This window comes from Carcharhinus amblyrhynchos, chromosome 14 (genome assembly GCF_965287045.1).
Source record: "Carcharhinus amblyrhynchos chromosome 14, sCarAmb.v2.hapA, whole genome shotgun sequence".
NCBI classification, from domain to species: domain Eukaryota; kingdom Metazoa; phylum Chordata; class Chondrichthyes; order Carcharhiniformes; family Carcharhinidae; genus Carcharhinus; species Carcharhinus amblyrhynchos.
Window position 1 is genome coordinate 59,069,225 of NC_137337.1, and position 23,055 is coordinate 59,092,279.

The 23,055-nt window shown below is 42.6% G+C and overlaps 1 protein-coding gene across 2 annotated transcripts in view; it reads left to right on the top strand.

Moving 5' to 3' along the window:
* LOC145352708 (uncharacterized) overlaps nt 1-22,452 on the top strand; it is a 233,939-nt gene extending 211,487 nt beyond the window's left edge. Inside the window, exons 14-15 of one of the 2 annotated variants that reach the window (XM_080202953.1) lie at nt 11,171-11,268; nt 21,673-22,452. In XM_080202953.1, coding sequence (XP_080059079.1) covers nt 11,171-11,268; nt 21,673-21,687 — 113 coding nt within the window. In that variant the 3' untranslated portion in view covers nt 21,688-22,452. The remainder of the gene's footprint in view (nt 1-11,170; nt 11,269-21,672) is intronic. The other variant, XM_080202954.1, reaches the window with a different exon arrangement.
* The last annotated feature ends 603 nt before the right edge of the window (nt 22,453-23,055 follow it).

Here is a 23,055-nt window from a genome sequence, read left to right on the forward strand (position 1 = left end):
TAATACTATATTCTGCATCTTCTTTCCTTCTCAATGAACAGTATGCTTTGTCTATGTAGCATGCAAGAAAAGCTTTCCAGCTGTCTCTGGCTTTGGGAAGGATAAGGTTTGGTCAGCAATCTGCTAATTGACTCAAGAGGGTGTGGAAGAGGCATTGTTGATGGAATTTCTCTAGTGCTCTTAAGTGCCATTTAAACAGTCCAGGTCACACACCTGATGAGCAGTGGCAACAACTACTCTGTACACTAGGATATACAGACTAGTTACTGCCACCACTTGACTGACTTTGTGGAAAACATTGGCTGCCATATTTTCACTGTATACCAACATGTCAATAAATTAACTTCCTATCATATATCAGAGAATTGGGGTTTCTTCTAGGGGAATTGCTTGATAAAGCAGACGCAGCACAGTTTCATTAAAGGGAAGTCGTGTCTGACAAATTTACTGGAGTTCTATGAGGATGTGTCTAGGGTGGTGGATAGAGGAGAGCCGGTGGATGTGGTCTTTCTTGATTTTTAGAAGGCGTTTGACAAGGTACCTCACAAGAGGTTATTGCAGAAGGTCAGGGGACATGGAGTTGGGGGTAGGGTGTTAGTGTGGATAGAGGATTGGTTGTCAAATAGGAGGCAGAGAGTGGGGGTCAATGGGTGCTATTCGGATTGGCGGTTGGTGACTAGTGGAGTGCCCCAGGGGTCGGTGCTGGGGCCTCAGCTATTTACCATTTATATAGATGATTTGGAGGAGGGAACCGAGTGTATGGTGTTGAAATTTGCTGATGACACCAAGATTGGGGGAACGGCACATTGTGCGGAGGGTGTGGAGAGTCTACAGAAAGATCTAGATAGGCTGGGCGAATGGGCCAGGAACTGGCAAATGGAATTTAATTTTGGCAAGTGCGAGGTGGTCCACTTTGGTAGGAATAATGGTAGGAAGGATTATTACTTACGTGGCGAAAAACTGCAGCAGGCGACGGTGCAGAGGGACCTCGGGGTCCTTGTGCATGAGTCACAAAAACCCAGCTTGCAGGTGCAGCAGGTGGTCAGGAAGGCGAATGGAATGCTGGCCTTCATAGCGAGGGGGATTGAATATAAAAGTAGGGAGGTCTTGCTGCGGCTGTATAGGGCATTGGTGAGGCCGCAGCTGGAGTAGTGTGCGCAGTTTTGGGCGCCGTACTTACACAAGGATATTTTGGCCTTGGAGGGAGTGCAGAGGAGGTTTACTAGGCTGATGCTGGAGTTGAGGGGGTTGAGCTATGAGGAGAGGCTGAATAAACTAGGCTTGTACTCGTTAGAGTTTAGAAGAATAAGGGGAGATCTCATTGAGACGTATAAGATGATGAATGGGATGGATAGGATAGAGGTGGAGAGACTCTTCCCGCTCAGAAAGGACAGTAGGACTAGGGGGCACAGCCTCAAGATAAATGGGGGGCGGTTTAGAATGGAGTTGAGGAAGAATTTCTTCACTCAAAGGGTGGTGAATCTCTGGAATTCTCTGCCCGTTGAAGTGGTGGAGGCTACCTCGCTAAATATTTTTAAGAAGCGGGTTGATGGGTTTTTGATGAGAGAGGGGATTAAGGGTTATGGGGAGAGGGCGGGAGTGTGGAACTGAGCCACGACAGATCAGCCATGATCTTATTGAATGGCGGGGCAGGCTTGAAGGGCTAGATGGCCTACTCTTGCTCCTATTTCTTATGTTCTTATGTTCTCTATTACAGATCAATTAAAGCATTGCATGGTTTGTTTAAACATGAGATTTAAGCTGCTTTAGGTAGTTCTTCAAACCGATTTAAAGACTAACCATGTACTTGTATCATGACCATTATGGCAGCTTCAGCTCAGGACTCAAAGGAGCTCCATCGTAAAACAATAAAACAATTTTTCTTCACAAACAACTGTTCTGCTGTCCCCCAATTACCTTGATTGTTAATTGCCTAAAATAAATCATATTAAACATTTTAAAAGTGGCTAACTTCAAAGTTCATAAACATTAGTCCACTCTTCCAAAATCTCTAGAAATATTACTATTATCAAAATCTTACAATGAGACCGACCTTCCAGCTGAGGGAACAAGCAGAGGGACACCTTCTGCTGGAAAGGAAAGGCTGACAGCAATCCTTGTTCACGGAGCTGGATTTGGCATTTGGGATAAGACCTTGGATGCACTGCCCAAACACTCCTCTCATGACATTTCACCAATGGCTCAGCCATAACCAATAGGTGGTGGGAAGAGGGAGCATAAGAAACCCAACAATATGATCTGGTGGTGTTGTCAGACAAATTCAAAACATGTTAAGAACACACCAGGAACTCTTCATCCAAACCATTTGACTCAGTAAACTGCAGTGGGTTGTTCTCAAGGTTTGAATGTCTAATAAACTTAAGACCTATTAAGAGTATAGAAACGCAGAGGGACCTGGAGGTGCAAGTGCACAAGTCTTTGAAGGTGGCAGTACAGGTGGAGAAGGTTGTGAAGAAAGCTTATGGTATGTTAGCCTTAATAGGAAGGGGCATAGAGTACAGAAGCTGGCGTCTAATGTTGCAGTTGTATAGAATGTTGGTTAGGCCACATTTGGAGTACTGCGTCCAGTTCTGGTCGCCTTACTACCGGAAAGACGTGGAGATCCTGGAGAGAGTGCAGAGGAGGTTTACCAGGCTGCCTGGCATGGAAGGACTGGGTTATGCAGAAAGATTGAGCAAATAAGGGCTGTTTTCCCTAGAAAGACGGAGACTGAGGGGAGATCTAATAGAGGTATATAAGATTATGAAGGATATAGATAGAGTAAACAGTGGTAAGCTTTTTCCTAGATTGGAAACACACATTACGAGGGGCCACAGGCTTAGGGTGAGGGGGGCGAGGTATAATTCGGATGTTAGAGGGAGGTTTTTCACACAGAGGGTGGTGGGAGTATGGAATGCTCTGCCAAGCAAGGTGGTGGAGGCAGGCACGCTGGAGTTATTTAAGAGATACTTAGGCACATGAGCGGGATGGAGATGGAGGGATATAGGAGACTGTTTTAAATAAGGATCAGGAGCCTTGAGATGTCCCTGGGAATCAATTGATTCCTGTGGACCTTCCAACATATTTTTTGGCTCACTTGTTTTACTTTTGAGCTTCTGGGGATTTCCTTGAATGTTTGCATAAGATGTGCATGTTACTGATGTTTTTCTCTTTCAATCCACAGGCGCTTTGGTCTGCCTTGTTGTCCAACAAGGGGCATTCACACGGTGGGTCGTGCGAGTGCTGCTCTTGGACGTTTCAAGAGTAGCCTAGTGCTTCACATCGTTAGTGTACGCTTAAACTGGACCAGATGCTGGGCAACATGACAGCTCAGTGACTATCACTGTTTGCTGTGCTGATACATGGATGGGCCAGTGTCTGTGGGAGTTTGCGCGTTCTCCCCTTGCTTGCGTGGGTTTTCTCCGGGTGCTCCGGATTCCTCCCACACCCCAAAGATGTGCTCTTAGGCTGATTGGTATAACAAATTGTCCCTAAATTAGTCTCCCCTCAATCTGGTTTCCAACGTGGAGTGCCATAAGCATAGACAAGGGTCATGGGTGGAGAGGGGACTCAATGTTGAAATGGCAGTGTGGGCTCGTTGGGCCGAAGGGCTTGTTTCCCATGCTGTTCTTTGTTCTTTGACGTTCCTGCAATTGCTTCATGATGGTTTGACATTGTGGGAGATCTGAAACCAACAACTTCAAAATACAGATTGTGGTAAAACATGACTATGCAATTGCTTCCTCTATTTGTGACCGACCTGACAATGACCATTAACGTTGACAAAGATCAACTGCCCTCTGGTGTCAATATTTAGTACCACCTTGAAAGAAAACTTGTTAGCTTCGGTTACCTCTGTACCAATACTAAACTGACCACCATACATGAACTGCAGTTTGCACTGTCATTTCCCACTCTACAATAATTTGTTAGCCCCCCTTGATCTCTTTAATTCTGTATGCAAGAGACTCAACCTGTCCTTGAAGGTTGTCAAAATAAAATTTCTATATCAGCCAAATATACGAAAGGAGAGACTCTGAAATATGTTGAGTATTTCCCTTACCTTGTCAACTACCTCTCCCAAAAGGCCACCATTAATGAAGCAATTGAACACTGGGTCAGCTATGCGAGCTCAACTTTCTGCAAAATATGGCACCCAGTGTTTTCCACAAAGCAAGTCAACTAAGATCCTATTGCACAGAATAATTGTTACCACCACTTAATTGGCATGTGACCTGGACTGTTTGTGATACTTCACAGCACTAGAGAAATTCCATCAGCAATGCCTCTTCCACATCCTCTGAATTCAATTAGCAGATTGTTGAACAAACTTCATCCTTCTTGAAGCCAATGATTGTCAAAAAGTGTTTCCCTTGCCAGTTCCTGTTTTCTCAATCCTTAACCAACATTGCAGGAGAGAATGAAGAAAGCACTTCAAAAACATGCTGCCAATCCCTTGAAGGCAACAGCTTTGACTTGAATGACAGGAGCAGCTTACTATCAATTTTTCAAAATGGTGGCAACTTGTCCGTCAAGCTGCAATGCACTTTGCCTTATCATTTTAGATATTGTGATTCAGAGCAGTAGCAAAGAAAGAATGAAAAGGAAGTAAATCCTACACTTTGGATCCCACAACTTTGTTGGGCATCCTTCCTCGTGGAGACATATTGGCTTGTTCGGTCACGTGAATATCCACAGCATAAACTCGTGACCTTGAGTAGACATAAGGGACAGCCAATTATCTCCAGACCTGACATTATCCAATAAACCTGATTAGTCTCCCATGTTCTACCCTCATTAAATTTGAGGTCATCCCCCAAAACGCCGCTGCCCATGTTAATTCGCATCAAGTGCCATCCGCTTATCGTCCTTGCAGTTGCTAACTTAGATTGGCTTCTGGTCAAGCAGTGTCTTAACTTTGAAATTCTCATCCTTATTTTCAAATCCCTCCATGGTCTAGCCATTCCCCTGACAGCAACGACCCCACTCCCTGCCGCATAATTTCCTCCTGTCCCATCATCCTCCAAGATATCTGTGTTCATGTAATTTTGGCTGTTTGAACATTCCCAGTTTTAATTGCATTACCTTTGGTGGCTGTACCTTGCCTATGACCAAAGCTCCGGAATTTCCTTTTCCTTCCTAAACCCCTCTATCTTGATTACTTCTTTTAAGACACTCCTTAAAACCAACCACTTTGATCAAGCCATTTTGTCATCTAACTTAATATCTCCTTCTGTGGTTTGGTATTATACTTTGTTTTGTAATGCTCCTATGAAGCACATCAGATTATTTTATCACATTAAAGTTGGCATATAAATCTAGGTTGCATTTAATTGTATGCAGATGGGCATTAGCTCAGCATGTATATCTATTCCCAGAAATAGGAATAGTCTAGAACAGTGGCGTTTTGGATGACCTCAAATCCAATGAGGATAGAACATGGGAGACTAGTCAGGTTTGTTAGATAATGTCAGGCTTAGAGGTAATTGGCTGTCCTTTATATCTACTCAAAATCACAAGTTTTTGCTGTGGTTGCTGATTTAGGAGGTACATATTTGCAATGTTTTTCTCTGGTTAGGAAAGTGTTTAAAGATTTGCTCCAGTTCTATGCTCTAATACCTGGCTTTCTGGCAACACATTGTAGTTGTGCATGTTCCTTTCTTTCGAGTCATAGACAATGCTGAACATGCTCAGGTCTGGTAGGAAACAGAGGGAGCATTTCAGTTCAATTGCATTTCACCAGACTTCTCCTTAGATCTCCATCTTAACTGCAGTTGTGTTACAAAATACTTTTATGTATTATTTTTATACTTTGTACATCCTAACACAACGCTCATGCAGCTTCATCCTGTTGTCCTCTCATAACTAGCTGTCACAGTCATCCTTCTCAACTATTATTCCATCTTGAATATTCATTTCACCTCCATGGGAAGAATGCCACTTACGTAGAGAATCAAACATGGCAAGCCTCTAAGTGCATGTTAGGACCAGACTAATGGACTGCATACTCAAGGCACCACCAGTTCTCATTCCTTGTCTTCGCCCCCTCGGACAGAGCCACTCCTGCTGTTTCCTGCCCCAACACATGAGTCAGATGAGGCAGATTTTGGCAGAACCCTCACAAACTGCAATGTCTAGAGGACTAATTATGGATATCTCAGCTGTCAGCTGGGAAATGAAAAGCATGATGTGGTGGCATAATGGTAATATTGCTGGAGTACTAATCCACAGATCCAGGCTAATTCTCTCGAGATTTTGATTCAAATCCAACCATGGCAACTGGTGAAATGTAAATTAAATTAATAAATCTGGAATATGAAGCTATAAGGCATAAAACTTATTAGATTCATTAATCTATCATCCTTACTTAGTCTGTCCTCCGTGTAACCCCAGACCCATAACAATGCAGTTGACTCTTATTTGTCCTCTGAGATAGCCCTGGTTCAGTTCAAGGTCAATTAGAGATGGGAAACAAATGCTGACCATGTCAGCAATACCACATCCCATGAAACAGCAAAGAGAAAAAGCTCAGCTGAAGCCCTACAGGATTGCGCTACGTATGAGTAAGAGAAAGTAGATGCAAAAGACTTATTAGATGTGTAAGGGAATTCTCTTGGGTGCTTGTACCAACGATGTTGGAGTTATTGTGATGTTTATTTGTTGCAACCTCCATTTCCCTTGGACAATATCCTTCAGGCAAATGATACAATCAGTCTTTATAAGGAGGAAAGGATGTGGATGGCTAGTTGATTGTAGAAGATGTATGACTTTTGATGTTGGAGTAAAGGACATTTGGTAGTACTGTCAGATTGCCTCACTCACACACATTAATAAAAGAGTGTTTTGATGTGGCCATGGGCCCACAGCAAAGTTGCAGCTACAGACGCCATAGTCGTACTTCTCTGCCTCCCAGGAGGAGGACGCCAGTTATTCTGCACATGCAGCACCACTCCTGTCTGCAGCTTGAAAGGCACAGCAAACCACAACAATCCTCGGAGACCCTCTGTGTCATATTGAAGAGCGCTTATAGATCTAGCCAGACATCTGAACTGCATCTTGAGCAACCCAATGCCATTATTGCCCTGATGGTGATAAGCCTGTTGTTGTATCTCTTCTCTGGCTCACTGGTTGGCTTCCCTCAAGGATTCAACAGCCAAATCTTCGGATTGCAGACCTTATCTGAGGCTGTATGGAGGAGAAACAACCTCCAGGTTTGTGATTGCCAAAGAATGAATGAGACATGGCAACTCCCTGGGTATGTAGTACAGGAAAGTGATGATAGATTAACTGGACACTATATTTATATATTTGTTTGTCTGTTTATTAGTGTCACAAGTAGGCATACATTAACACTGCAATGAAGTTACTGTGAAAATCCCCTAGTCGCCATCTTTGACGCCTGTTCAGGTACACTGAGGAAGAATTTAACGTGGCACCTAACCAGCATGTCTTTTGGGCTATGGGAGGAAACCAGAGCACCCGGAGGAAACCCGTGCAGACTTCGTACAGACACTTACCCAAGCCAGGATCAGGTACACTGAGGGAGAATTTAGCATGGCCAGTGCATCTAACCAGCATGTCTTTTGGGTTGTGGGAGGAAACTGGAGCATCTGGAGGAAACCCACATAGACATGAGAGGATGTGCAGATTCCGCACAGACAGTTACCCAAGCTGGGAATCAAACCTGGGACTCTGGCACTGTGAGGCAGTAATGCTAACCAATGTGCTGCCCGAGTTGATTGAATTCATGGCAATTCATGAAATCTAACTGATCTGAGGATATTGTAATTGCCACACCTATATGGGCAATGCTTTCCCCGTGTCTGTGGGAACCCAGTCACTGCAATGAAACTGACAATTCTCTAGGTTTGACTAGTCTCATCCTGAGCAATGTTCATGCAATTGGCAGCCTTGGAAAACAATATATTGGTGACATGGATGTTAAAAGTATGGGAACTTGGTCTTTTTGCAAGGGGGTCCTGTTCCAGGATGCTTCGTATGTCAGCAATGGCCTACAGTGTAAGCCTATGCATCTGAGGTACGCTTACTGTATCTTGTTGAAAAGGCCTCACCCTCTGCCTGTGGACCTTGTGCTGAGACTATTTCTTGCTTTGTGCTGAAGCTCTGTCCATCCCTTCTTCCTACAGAGCAGCATGTGACTGTGGAGAAGGCAGATACTGCAGCTGTTGCTGCTGTTTTGGTCCTGGTGCCCTTGCAGTTTTTGAAGTTGGTGCTGCTGCTGGTGTGGCTGCTCCAATTCTTCCTTCTCATGAGATTGAGATTACTGCATTGTAAGTTTCTCTCATGCTGCAGTGAAGACTGGCAACAAGGAATCTGAGATGAAGGTGACCATACTACAAGAAGCTAGAAAATAATTCTAAAATATTGAAATTGGCACTAAATTGGTGATTTTATGTTGTTAAAGAACTTGTGAGCACTGTAGCCAACCATAAGTTTTAATGGTTTCATTACACAATCATTCACATCAATGACCTAGCAAGGTGCAGAGCTCAAGGTGAACTGGCTGTTGATACCAGGATATAGGCCCAAAGTTATGATCTATTTCATTTTCTTAGGTGACAGCTACGTGGGATGTTCCCGCTGGTCTGTGGATCCACCTGATCAAACTTGAAAGTAGATGGAATCATGTTGAGTTCCAATACTACTTTTTGGAGAATTATCATCACAACTTGCCCACTCCCCCAGACTGTTAATTCAGCCCAGAAGCTCAATTTTGAAAGAGTCTGCTCAGACCAAAACTTGCTATCCTCATTATTTTGATGTAGGTGACTGGCCAGTTTTCTGGGTGATGACTGTCAAAGGCAAATGATTGTGAAACCTGCACTAAAGATCAAATGAACTATATTTACTTTTGACGTAAATTATATATCAAATTTCTTGATCTTTTGTGTTGATTTAACTGGTTTCACCCGTTAGGTACAGGTAGTACTCAAGGGGTATTTTATGTAATGATCTGTTTTTAGTGAGGTCTGAAATTTTGTTGCTGTATCATAATTTTTTAATTTTTATTTGTCTGTTGGAAATAGTTGGCTCAAAAACTTGCCTCCAAATTGATAACATTGATTTCTAAGAAGTTTAAAGAAAATGAGAGTTGCCATTAAAGTTCTTTCAGTGGAGTGGCATAGATTCCATAAAACGCCTACAATACAGAAGGAGGCCATTCAGCCCATTGAGTATGCACCAGCTGTCGAAAAGAGCATCTTACCGAAGCCTACCCCTTCGCCCTATTCCTGTAATCTGATGCATTTACCATGGCTAATTTACCTAACCTACACATCTTTGGACTTTGTAATTAACAGTCTGGGGGAGTGCAATATAGCATGGCCCATCCATCTAACCTGCACATCTTAGGACTGTGGGAGGAAACGGGACCACCTGGAAGAAACCCACATAGGTACGGGGACAACATGCAAATATGTGTGTTCAGTTAAGTAGCTTTGACCCTTAAAAACCCTGCATAGTACAGTCATAAGTGTACCTTATACAAGGGCCATCTTGCTGTTTTTATTTCCAAAGAGTTAATTTATTTTTCCCCCACTTTGTTGAACTATTAGCCATATTATCATGGTGAAGGGCCTAGTATTGCCCAGACACATGGGAAGGTTTGCACCCAAGTTATTATTGTATGTCACCTCCTAAACAGTTTAAATCACTTGTGAAGTCTACAGCAAAGGAAAATTGGAGATGAAATAACCCCCACCCCCCCCCATGATACAAAATACTTAGTAATAAAAGGTGGAAGTTACTCTAGTATGTGGGCAGCACAGTGGTTAGTACTGCTGCCTCGCAGCTCCAGGGATCCAGGTTCAATCCTGTCTGTGTGGACATTCTCTTGTATCTGCATGGGTTTCCTCCAGGTTCTCCGGTTTCCCACCACAGTCCAAAGGTGTGTTGGTTAGGTTAATTGGCAATGCTAAATTGACCCTAGTATCAGGGATATTAGCAGGGTAAATATGAGGGGTAATGGGAATAGGGCCTGGGTGGGATTGTGGTAGATGCAAACTTGATGGGCTGAGTGGTCTCCTCCTGTACTGGAGGGATTCCATTTTTCTGTGCTTTGAATGCTAGGAGTGATGCATCCTTGTCCATCCCAGATGGTGTAATGGGACTTTGTAAATAAAGTATTCATTCAAGTACAGTTGGAACCATTTCAGAGAGCATTCAGAGTCATAACGTAGTGTAAGACTGGATTAATGTGCGGACCAGACTGGGAACGGGTGACCAGTTTCTTTCCCTGGTGAACAGTAGCATTCTGGTTAATTTTTATTTTCATTTTTATAGATTCTTCTTAAAATGGTTACAACAATGAAAGAGGGTATACAGCCCATATCCGCTCCTGTAAGAGCTAATCAGCTAGCCCCACTCCCCTGCCCTGCAATATTTTTCCCTTCAAATAATTTTCCAGTCACATAAAATCAGTGTCCTCTGATTCTCGACTCTTTTATCTATCTGAACTCTTTGTGATTCTGAACAGCACTATCAAACCTCCTGTCAACTTTTCTAAACAGAACAGCCTCAGCTTCACCAATCTATCCTCACAATTGAAGTCTCTGGTCCCAGGAATGATTCTCAAATATCTTTTCTGCACTTTTGTCACTGTATTCACAACCATTTTTTTAAAACCCTGGTGTCCAGAATTAAGCACAATATTCCAGTTGAGGCCAAGCCTATGTTTTATGAAGGTTCACCATAACTTTCTTGCTTTTATACCCAATGCGTCTATTTATAATCTTCTGCTGCTAGCCCACAAATTAATACATCTGTTGAAACCAACATCATATTTTGTTAACTGATAAATTCTAATCAGGAGACATCACAGTACAAGAACAGTATGACACCTGGAAACTTAATGCATTTAAATCTCATAACTTGTACATGTTTTATTTGCTATCTGAGCCACTGGCCTTGTGGAACAACAAAGATATAATAAATTACTCAATTACTTCAACACTCCCACAGTGACTACATAACAGAATATTGTGTATATTTTTAAAATTCTCTTCTGCGGAGGCATATGACTCATTCTTCAGTAATATCATGAGACGGTTTTTCTATTAATGTTCTGATTGACTTGAGACATTAGGTTATTTTTAAAGGAGATCAACCACCTGCCTATTGTATATTTATATGCAACTTTGTCTTTCTTTAGAGACGCCTGGTGATTCACTCGTTGCTTTGAAGCCAAGTGCAAAGATTTCACCCGATGATGCCACTTTAGGCATTAGCAATACTATAATTGGGATGATGGTATGATTAAACAAAGCTTTTTCAGATGGTTGTTCTTTGAACGAGTCTAAGTCCTAATTTATTGTTTAGTTCCACTTTTTTTTAGTTTGCTGGTTAATAAATAATGTGGGGTCACATTTAGCTGTAAGACCATCCTCCTTCAAAAACATAGGTGTTGAACTCTAGGGCTGAATTTTACATAGCAAAAGCAGGATTGCCATTGTTCCACCCGTGCTTGCGAACTCAATGTCATCCTGTTAATCCACATATTACAGTAGGCAAGAGTGCTCCATACTCAGGAGCCTGTCCCCATTTTAAAAAACCTCATTAATCATCAATTAAGGTACTTTGTTCCCCCCGCCCCTCAAAATGAGGTGGGTGCATAAGAAATACAGCCAGTCGGAGTCATGTTTTTTTCACTGCTGAAAAGGCAGAAGTTAAGACTGTAAGAGTAACTTTGTTGACTTTACCTAAGTCTCAGCAGACTTTTCTGCTAATGTTGATAGTTGTGCTTTTCACATAACTTTCGTTTGATTCAGGGAAGGGGCCAAAAGAAAAATGCTCATGTCATCATTGAACATTGTGCCATTTGTGCTGTGCAACATTGTTCCTGTGAAAATTGCACATTCTGCGGGAGGCACTTCCACCAGTGAGGATGAGAAAGAGGCGGGCATGTGGCCATGAGATACAGAAAGGTGGGCAATCTGCTGAAAAGTGACAAAGGGTTACCTGAACTCGAAACGTCAGCTCTTTTCACTCCATACAAATGCTGCCAGACCTGCTGAGATTTTCTGTTTTGGTTGCTGAAAAGTGAATGGCTTCAGAGGGGAAACGGTAGCAGCAAGCAGGTAGGTAGAGGTAAGTGTAGGCCCTACTTCTCATTGGTGAAAGTGCTCCCAACAGAAGTGTGCTTCCAGCAGTAATGTACAGAGACAGAATACCTTGTCATCAGATGACAGAGTGATAGTGCCAGTGAAGATTCCATCTTTCAAAAGAAGCTGTGACATCTCTCTGCAACATGCTTTCAGCTGGATAGTCTTGATTTGTGTGAGTGGCTTTAAAAATAACATTTTAGCTGCTTCACTGTGCTTTGTTCCACGCCACGTTTGGAAACCTCAGTGGGATCAACTTATTGGGATCACCGAGTCTTCAGCACATCATTGTATTCAGGTTTTTACTGCTGCCATGTTTAGGCATGCACATCATCATATTTGTTTTATATCTGACAGCACCAGTCAAACGGCAAGAGTCAAAGGCTTTGCAACTATGGCTGGTTTCTCACAGGTACAAGGGACAAGTGATTTACCCATGGAGAAACAAAAACACCACGGGATAGCTTGGAGCGTTCATAAACTGGAAAGGATAACACAATAAATATGTGAGTTGTGTGCAATCAAATCAAAATGTTATGCAGAGGCATGCACGTTACTTGGGAAGTAGCCATAACATGCATTCATCTTCAGACACTCCCAAGTATTGGGATATTTACCAACGTGGAAGCTTTGGAAGGCTAGCTGCTTGGAGACAAAGGATAACCCTTAAAAAGATAGCTGATGACTCCAGTAAAAAGTCCACCAATAGACTCTCAGCATAGGTACAATGATAGTCACGTAACTCCCAGGGCCATCATTGAGCAGAGATGCAATTCAAATGCCCACACAGATCAAGTGGTACTCTTCAATATGCACCAACCAGATTGTCCTTTATGGTAGTCATTTGTTGTGTGTTGCATAACCTGGCCCTCCAGAAATGGGAAAAAGAATTAATGGAGACAGCCTGATCCTCGGAAAATGAGCCTGCTGAAGAGGAGGGTGAACCGCAGCAGGAAGCTATGTAAATTGGTCCCTGGGAGGGCCTGGATGCCCATGAGACAAAAGGAATTCTGATATTCAGAAGATTTTTGGAGCTGAGTATGTTCAACATCATATTAGCTTCTTGACCCTTCACACCTTCTCGCATCTCCCTTACCTGAAAATCAATGGTTCATAGGTGCATTTTGAGTCAGCCAAGTAACGTCAAGCAGAGGGACCCACATAATCTCAAACCCTCATATGACTAACAAAGCAATCCATACCGAAAAATCTCAGATAATGGATGAATCATTTGAAAAATACAATCATTTATGCACACAATTCAGAACAATAGTCAAATTACATGAATTACCCCACATGAGGCATGTCCCCTTGTCTGGGATGAGCTTGAAAGCCGTGCTGAGAGGCCACAAGAGCCCTGGCATGATGGGAGTCTCCTGCACAATGGCAGGATGCTCATTAGTCTCTGTAATGTTAAAGGAATCTGTGCCAATGACAGAAGGCCAAAGGAGAGACTGCCCAATCAGAAACACCCTGGGAGATGCTCTCCCCGGCACCAGCAGCTGCACATCCATCACCATGAAGCCTATTTCCCTCTTTATTGAGATGGGCCAATATATGTATGTGCCTCCAGGCTCCAAGTCTGGGCACCAAAACTCAGGTGATGTGATGCAGATCAGAATGCATACCCAGTATTGCATCAATGATCTGCTGGATTTGGCTCCCATGACAGTTGTCAGTCTGTTAGTGGAGGAAGCCATGTATTCTCTGGAGTACTTCATTGCAGTGGTTGTGGCCCGGATGAATCCCTCCGATGTCCTTGCCAGAATTTACAATCCCTCTGGTACCTGCCATCTCTACATGAACCTTGAACTGGATTCCAGCATCTGCTGCCTGATGGAAGATTGCAGAGGCTTATCATTAGCCTGGACCTCAGCATCTTGGCAGTTAGAGAAATGTAGCACTCCTCTAACTGCCAGAGGCCTGCTCCAACTCAGTCTCCTGACAGTTGTTTGTGCGACTGTAATGTGCTCTCACCCATGCATCTATCCATTGCAGCCAAACCATGCAGAACCACTGAGGTATGTGCATCTGTGCTGGTATTAAGTGCAGAGCAAGGATATGCTGCTGCACCTCCAAGGCAGCCTCTTCCTCAGCTTAACAACAGTCCCCCAGGGCTACTGCTTGCAGCTTCGAACATTGCGCCTCTGTGGGAAACAAAAAGGAGAGTTAAGCGCATCATCAGCCATCAAGTGAGTGTGCTGAAACATGCCTACTCATTGCAAACACTGAAACCACTGGGAGATGAGAATGTGTCCAAACCTTACGCTTTCAATTTAGAAGCATACCTTCCTCCCTGATGCATTCAGAGTAACAAACTGTTAATGCTACTTCCTGTCAGCTTCCCCAGTTTCATGCACCCTCCCAGCCCCTTTAGAACTGTTGCTAGAATTATAAAAATGCATCCTTGGAATCTCACCATCCCAGAGCCGCTTTCCCATCACAGATCAACCTGTGGCCAAGCTCCTCTCATTGGCAGCCAATTGCAGGACCTCAACTTGTTAGCATGGCCAAGCTCAGTACACCGCCTCCAGTCCTGTTTCTATCTTAAAAGATAATTTGTAACAATAATGCTGCTCGACAATCAGGCCTTCAAATGTGTGGCCATTTTGTATTTTGTCGTCAGTACGCTTTTTCTCAATGCTCGTTGCAAATAAGCAGGTGTGACATTCCCCTCCATAACCCCTATTGACATGATGCCTACATCATGCCACCTTACACACAATCCCATAATTGAGCCACATCATACACTTCTATACATGAGTATCTTCATAATGGTGACACAGTCACCCTTGCAAATTTTAAAAGGCCAATAAGAGTTTTGTGACCCTGCAGCCAAGTTCACTGGATGTTTCCAAGGCTGCTGCTGATTGCTGCGACTTACATTCAGGCTGCTTTTGTCGAGCCGGGAGGTCTCATATTCTCTTCAGCAGGCATGAAGATCTCCCATCTGGCACCCACAGCCTGGAGAAGGATTCACAGGAAATCATTGTAAAATTTTGGTCTTCGGTCTTTTACCCTCCCCAGCTCCTGATTTCCATTCTCTTGACCGTCTATGGGGGCAAAGAGAGTTAAAGGGCTGAGTTCAGATATTTGCTATCCATGCAGAGAAAGGGTCAACTGCTTTCCAATATTATTTCTTTCCTGATAAAAGATCCTGAATACTTCCAAACTAGCAGAATAGTCATAACCTTTCATAAAGGAACTTTTACCTACTTAAATAATTTGATGGAATTCAGCTTCAGGACAGCTTTCTGATGCAACTATCATATTCCCATGCCAGGAATGCCTTTGCATCGATGACCATCTCCTGAAATTGTCAACTCATCGAGAAGCTGCCCCTGACTTGTCGTTTTTCACATTTAAGTGTTAGGCTGCATGTGAGAAACCTGCTTTGGAAAGATAGACTGACAATTTAAATATTTAATAGTAATAGCTTATGAAAGGCTATTTTAATGAGGTTTGGACTGAGTGTGGTAGTGTGGCTCCCTTTAAGGGAGCGGTAATCATGGCCTATCAGAAAGATGTGCTTTAAACACAGCGTATTGGGTGTTACAGCATGGGCCCTAGTAGGACAGAGCCTTCAGTGTGAGCCTGGGAGTTGGTGGGACTAGACCTGTATCTGTACTGAGCTTGTTTGTATATAGTCTTAACTATCTTTCAATAAATCATTGTTGTGATTCAAGGCTTCCTCATCTTGTTACCTCACGCTACAGTATTGGTGATGAGAATAAATCAGCCTATAACGTCTGGCGGGGGAAGGGAGAGTCTCTGAAAAACTTGTAAGGAAGGTGAAAAATCATGCCAATCATAGGCAAGTAACTATGCAACTCTTTGAGAAAATTGATCCATTTGATCCAGAGGTTGAATGTTGGAGCTGATATCTTCTCACAGTCAATGAAATAACTTTCGAAGAAAAGCGGAAAATTATTTTACTCACCACAAACATATAACCTCGTAACAAGCCTATGTAAGACATAGTTGCACTACCGAGAGACCACTATAGTCCCTGATCCTCCATTATTATGCAGTAATATAAATTCAATTCAGCTGTTGGGGATCCAGGAGATACAGTTTCTGCATTGTCACCAGGCTTCACCAAATGACCGAACACACAGTTTGGCCCATTCTTGAGTGATATGTCTTGTGTGTGGTATCAACAGTTTGAACATTCACAAGAAGCTGCTGGCAGTAACTAAAATATCAAGAGACAAGGCAGTTGAATTGCACAATAAAAAGTGCTGAACAGAACACTTTGGAATGGCAAGGCATGCAGGGCAAGGTGAACAAAGTTTGGTGGGAAACTCTGGCCACTTGAAATACCAGTGGCAAGAGCTCAGCAGAGCCCACGAGAAGGTAGATAAATCATCAGCCACAAGAGTTTGATGAGTATTATTGTTGAGGGGGAGACCATCCCCAAGATAGGTGCAAATATACAGGGTTCATTCATTTCAGATGTAATTGGCAGAGCCATATACAAGCCAGATGCAGAGTCAAATAAATATGGGCAGCACAGTGGTTAGCACTGTTGCTTCACAGCGCCAGGGACTCGGGTTCAATTCCAACCTTGGGTCACTGTCCGTGTGGAACAAAGAACAGTACAGCACAGGAACAGACCTTTCGGCCCTCCAAACCAGTGCCAATCACGTTGCTCTATCTAGACCAACCACTTGTATCCCTCTATTCCACATCTGTTCATATGCCTATACAGATAAATCTTAAATGTCACTGACATAGCTGCCTCAACCACCTCACTTGGTATTGCATTCCAGGCCACCACCACCCTCTGTGTAAAAAAAAAAACTTCCCCTGCATATCACCACTGAACCTTCCCCCCCGCTTACCTTGTGCGCCCTTGTAAGTGTTATTTCTGCTGTGGGAAAAAGCTTCCAACTGTTCACCCTATCTATACCCCTCATAATTGTATAGCCTTCTATCAGGTCATCCTTTAGCCTCCTTCTTTCCAGGGAGAACAATCCCAGTTTATTCACTCTCTCCTCATAGCTAATACTCTTCATACCAAGCAACATCCTGGTAAACCTTTCTGTACTCTCTCCAAAGTCTCCATGTCCTTCTGGTAATGTGGTGACCAGAAGTGGATACTATATTCCAAATGTGGTCCAACCAATGTACATAATTTGCCAACTTTTATATTTGATGCCCTGTCTGATGAAGGCAAGTATGCTACATGCTTTCTTCATCACCTTTTCCACCAGTTTTAAGGATCTGTGGACCTGCATGCCCAGATCTCTGTGTGTGTATGCTCTTGATGGTTCTGCCATTTATGTTATAACCCCACCTGAATTGAATCTACCAAAATGTATCACCTTGCATTTGTCCGGATTAAATTCCATCTGCCATTTCTCTGCCCAATTTTCCGGCCTATCTATATGCTGCTGTATTCTCTGACAACCTTCATCAGTATCCGCAACTCCTCCAATCTTAATATCATCCGCAAACTTACTAATCAGACCAGCTACGTTTTCTTCCAAGTCATTTATATATATTACAAACAGAAGAGGTCCCAGCACTGATCCCTGCAGAACACCACTAGTTACAGATCTCCATTCAGAAAAATAGCTGTCCACCGCTACCCTCTGTCTTCTATGGCCAAGCCAGTTCTGAATCCATCTAGCTAGTTCACCCTGATTCTGTGTGATTTAATCTTTTGAACCAGCCTGCCATGAGGGACCTTGTCAAATGCTTTACTAAAGTCCATGTAGACAACATCCACAGCCCTTCCTTCATTAATCATTTTTGTCACCCCCTCAAAAAATTCAATTAGTGAGACATGACCTCCCTTGTACAAAACCTATCTGTCTATTGCTAACAAGACCATTCAGTTCCAAATATGTATAGATCCTACCTCTAAGAATCTTCTCCAACAATTTCACTATCACTGATGTCAAGCTATAATTACCCGGGTTATCCTTGCTACCCTTCTTAAATAATGACATAGTATCCGCCAATTTTCTGGGATCTCACCAGCGGCCATTGAAGACTTCTGTTAGAGGCCTCGCAATTTCATCTCTTGTCAGTAATCTGGGATAGATGCCATCTGGCCGTGGGGATTTGTCTACTTCAGTGCTTTTTAATCCATCTAATACTCCCTTCCTTGTAATGATGACTTGTTCTAAAGGATTTATGTTCCCCCCCAAAACACCATCAATTGACGTGTCCCTCTCCTTTGTGAATACCAATGCAAAGTACTCATCAAGGACAAACTCTCTAGCTATCCTCTTGTTCCTAATATGTGTATAAAATGCCTTCAGATTCTCCTTAATCCTGTCTGCCAAGAACACTTGGGACCCCTTTTTGCCCTCCTAACTGTATACTAACTGGAGTTTGCACATTCCCCCCATGTCTGTATGGGTTTCTTCCAGGTGTTCTTGTTTCCTCTCTTAATCCAAAGACGTATAGGTGAGGCTAATTGGCCATGATAAATTGCCCCCTAATGTTTAGGGGGATTAGCAGGGTAAACACGTGGGATTACAGGGATGGGGCCTGTATGGGGTTGTTGTCATTGCAGGCTCAATTGGTCCAATGGACTCCTGCACTGTAGGAATTCTGATTCCAGTGGACAAGATTGAGGAAGGCTTGGAAGGCAAGTCCAAAGTTGAAAATTCACCATTGTAAAGATAAATGAACCACTGCGCCCCCCCCGCCCTTCCGCTGCATCGAAATCACCCATATGTTTAATTGGCATCCATTACCATGGAGATTGATACAGATGCTTTGGCCACAGTAATAGGTGAACAAACCTGCAAGTACTTGCAGGGAGGTCTGTAACCTATGAGATTCAGCAATACGATGGCAAAGTTGGCAACCTATATGGGGGAGGCGCTGAAGATATTGAGCATGATGTCAACATTGTGTCTTACCAGCACCAGTCTGCTCGACTATCCCTGATGGTAGTGAAAGGACAAAAGCCTGGAGTTATGGATGAGACTAGTTGAATTGACTGGAAATATTCAATAACAGAGATGGGGTTTTCTAGGAGTGCTTGGGCAAGTATCAAGAAGTCTTTCGGGAAGAGCCATACAAGGAGTTAAAGCTAAAATTTATTTGATTTATTATTAACACATGTATTAGTATATAGTGACAAACATTGTTTCTTGCATAGACAAAGCACACCGTACATAGAGAAGGAAAGCGGAGGATGCAGAATGTAGCTAGGGTGTAGACAAATATGAGGTAGATCCATTCAAAAGTCTGATGGCAGAAGGAAAGAAGCTGTGCTTAAGTTGGTTGGTACGCAACCTCAGATTTTTGTATCTTTTTCGCAATGGAGAACGTGGAAGAGTGTATGTCCGGGGTTTCTGGAATCTTTGATTATGTTGGCTGCTTTTCCGAGGCAGTGGGAAGTGTAGGCAGCTTCAATGGATGGGAGGCTGGTTTGCATGATGGACTGAGTTTCATTCATGGCCCTCTGTAGTTTCTTGGAGTCTTGGACAAAGCAGGTGCCATTTCAAGCTGTGATACAATCAGAAAGAATGTATTCTGTGGTGAATCTGTAAAAGTTAGTTAGAGTTGTAGCAGACATGCCATATTTCCTTAGTCTCCTGAGGAAGCAGAGGCATTGGTGGGCTTCCTTAACTATAGCTTCAGCATGGAAGGATTAGGACAGGTTGTTGGTGATCTGGACACCTAGAAACCATTCTGAACCATTTCTATTTCATCCCTATTGATATAGACAGGGGCATGTTCTCCACTACACTTCCTGAAGTTGATGACCATCTCCTTCGTTTTGCTGACATTGAGGGAGACATTATTGTCGTTGCAGCACTTCACCAGATTCTCTGTTTCTTTCCTGTGCTCTGTCCCATTATTGTTCGCGATCTGAGCCACTACAGTGGTATCATCAGCAAACTTAAAAATCGAGTTTGAGGGGGATTTGGCCATGCAGTCAGAGATATGTAAGGAATATAGTAAGGGGCTGAGGATACTGCTTTGTGGAGCACCAATGTTGAGGATGATTTTGGTGGAGGTGCTGTTGCGTATCCTTGCAGTCTATGGGTTAGGAAATCTAGAATCTAGAACAAAGCACAAAAACAGCCCGGGAAACAAGCCCTTCAGCCCAACGAGCCCACGCCGCCATCTTAACACCGCCAGTCACCCCCTCCACCCATGACCCTTATCCAATGTTTTATGGCCATCCACATTGAGGGAAACTAATTTGGGGACAATTTATTACTGCCAATCAGCCTAAGAGCACATCTTTGGGGTGTGGGAGGAAACCGGAGCACCCGGAGAAAACCCACTCCCACAGACACCGGCCCAAAGCCATGTGTCTGCACAGCAATCAGTGATAGTCACTGAGCTGTCGTCTTGCCCACAGTCACAAACAGAGGAGCTGAGCTCCAGGCCACTGAGTTTGGAGATGAGTTTTGTGCGAATAATGATTTTGATTTGATTTGATTTATTATTGTCACATGTATTAGTATACAGTGAAAAGTATTGTTTCTTGCATGCCTTAGAGACAAAACATACCATACATAGAGAAGGGGAGAGTGCAGAACGTAGTGTTACAGCCATAGCTAGGGGTAGAGAAATATCAGTTCAATGTGAGGTAGGTCCGTTCCCATTCCCTGGCAGCAGCAGGGAAGAAGCTGTTCTTGAGTCAGTTAGTATGTGACCTCAGATTTTTGTACCTCTTTACTGAAGGAAGTAGATGGAAGAGAGTATGTCCAGGTGCGTGCGGTCCTTGATTAGGCGCCATCAGTGAGAAACGCTCAGTTTTTCACACTGGAACCGACAGTGTCACTTTTGGTAAGGCTTCACCCATTGATGTTTAGAGAGACTTGGGTGTACTCATACAAGGAACACAAAACATTAGCAAGCAGGCATAGCAAGCAGTTAGGAAATCAATGTTATGGTGACCTTTATTACAAGGGAATTAGAACACAAGAATAAAAAAGTCTTGCTACAATTGTATAGGGCTTTATTGAAACCACGCATAGAATACTGTGTGAAGTTTTCTTCACCAGATTTAAGGAACAATGTGTCTCTTTTTTGGATGCAGTACAGCGAAGGTTCACTCAATTAGTCCCTGGGATGAGAAGATTGCTGTATGCTGAGGGGCTGAGTAAATTGGTTCTATATTCCCTGAAGTTTAGAAGACTGAGAGGTGATCTCATTGAATAATTCATGATCACGAGGGGCTTGACAATGGTAGCAGCCACATGGGAACACCATCATTTGCAAGTTTCTTCCAGCCACACACAATCTGACTTGGAATTTTTCCACTGTCGCTTCAGTTACTGGGTCACAGCTTTGTCCAGTTGTACGCCACATGAACTCTAGCTATTCAGGAAGGTGCTCATCACCTTCTCAAGGCAGTTAGGGATGAAAACAAATTACTCGCAATCCACAAAAGAATTTAAAATATCTCACCTTGTTAATATGATCACATGATTTGCATGCTATAGGCTATTAAGCAATCCCACAGATGTATCTTGCAAGTGATGTGAACTCATGAGTTGCTAATGAAGTTATTTTATATGAAGCACAACTTGATGATTAATGTTTGATTGCCTGTGCTTTTCTTTTCCAGATTGAAGAAAACTGAAGTAAATGCCAAACTGATGGTATTCTATAATCAAGATATCAAGATTCTCTGCTTCTTGAGTGCACTTCTCACATCAGTAATTTATTGAAAGTATCTCTCTTGCAGTGTATAAGCTATAAGCATCATAGTACACAAATAACATGAAAAATTAGAAACTTTATATTAACGGAGGCCAAAACATATTAATTATTAACCAAAATTGCAATATTAATTTCACTTGGTTTGCTTTTCTGTAATTTTGTTGATTGCAATTACAGCATATTTAAGCACTTTATTTCTAGTATATAATTAATTTTATTTGAATTCTTTGAGAATGTGGTGCATTTGATGTGTTGGTTGCAGAATAGGTGCAATAGGTAATGGATTTGATTTTTGAATAAAATTGATGTCTGTGAATTTGATTTAATTTAGGACACTGGATTTAACATGCATATTTTCACATTTTTTGGCCTCTTTAAACGGAAACGTAAGTTTCAACAAAATGCTTCCAGACAACATTGATGTGAATCGTGATAAGCAATGCTGTTAAATTTATGTTTTGTCAACAGAGTTGGTTTAAAACACTAAATCTGCCCCTTGGAGAAAACGTAGGACAAAACATTTAATGTGCATTGATCTGACAAGCATAATGTAAAGAAAACAAATTTAAGTGCTCTTCAGATAGATAGAATATATACAGTCTCTTAAAAAATCACAGTAAGATTAATATGGGCCAATCTCAGTCCAGTTTCCAGCAGGCCATACTCAAATCTGGCATATATTTGCTTGCCAGTTTAGTTCAGACAGGAAAGTGTGTGTTGGGAAATGGAATACCTCCATACTGGGGAGAGCAAAGTCTTCAGAAGTCAGGGCTGGTAATGCACTGACAAGGCAGCCTAAATTGGATTCCTGCACTGAATATGATTCTTCCATTATATTGAACTAAGAGTGTACTTCCTCCTTGCTTTTTCAGGTGGCAGACACTACCTTTTGTTTTTAAGTCCTTCTTCCAAGTTTACAATCACATGTGTTTTGAGGAAGAAAACAATTAAACCTGAAGCAACAGTTGCATAGATGCAATCTATCCAGTTGCTTCATTATAGCCAGCAGTATTGTGATCAAGCTGCAGGATACATTGGTTAAGTTTGCATGTCGATTGCACTGACATTTTTAATGTGACATGCATCATAGCAACTTTTAGTATGCAACAGCCCAGATTTAAATGTTGGAATAAAAAGTACCAGCTTTTTATCTGAGTTATCACAAACTGAAAACCCTCCAACTCTCAACAGTACAAAGTCTCTTCATTCCAACTGAAAACTGGTCCCTGGCTTGTAGCATGTAAATTGATCTAGCTATTTCTAATTTAGAATTCTGGAAAAATTACAT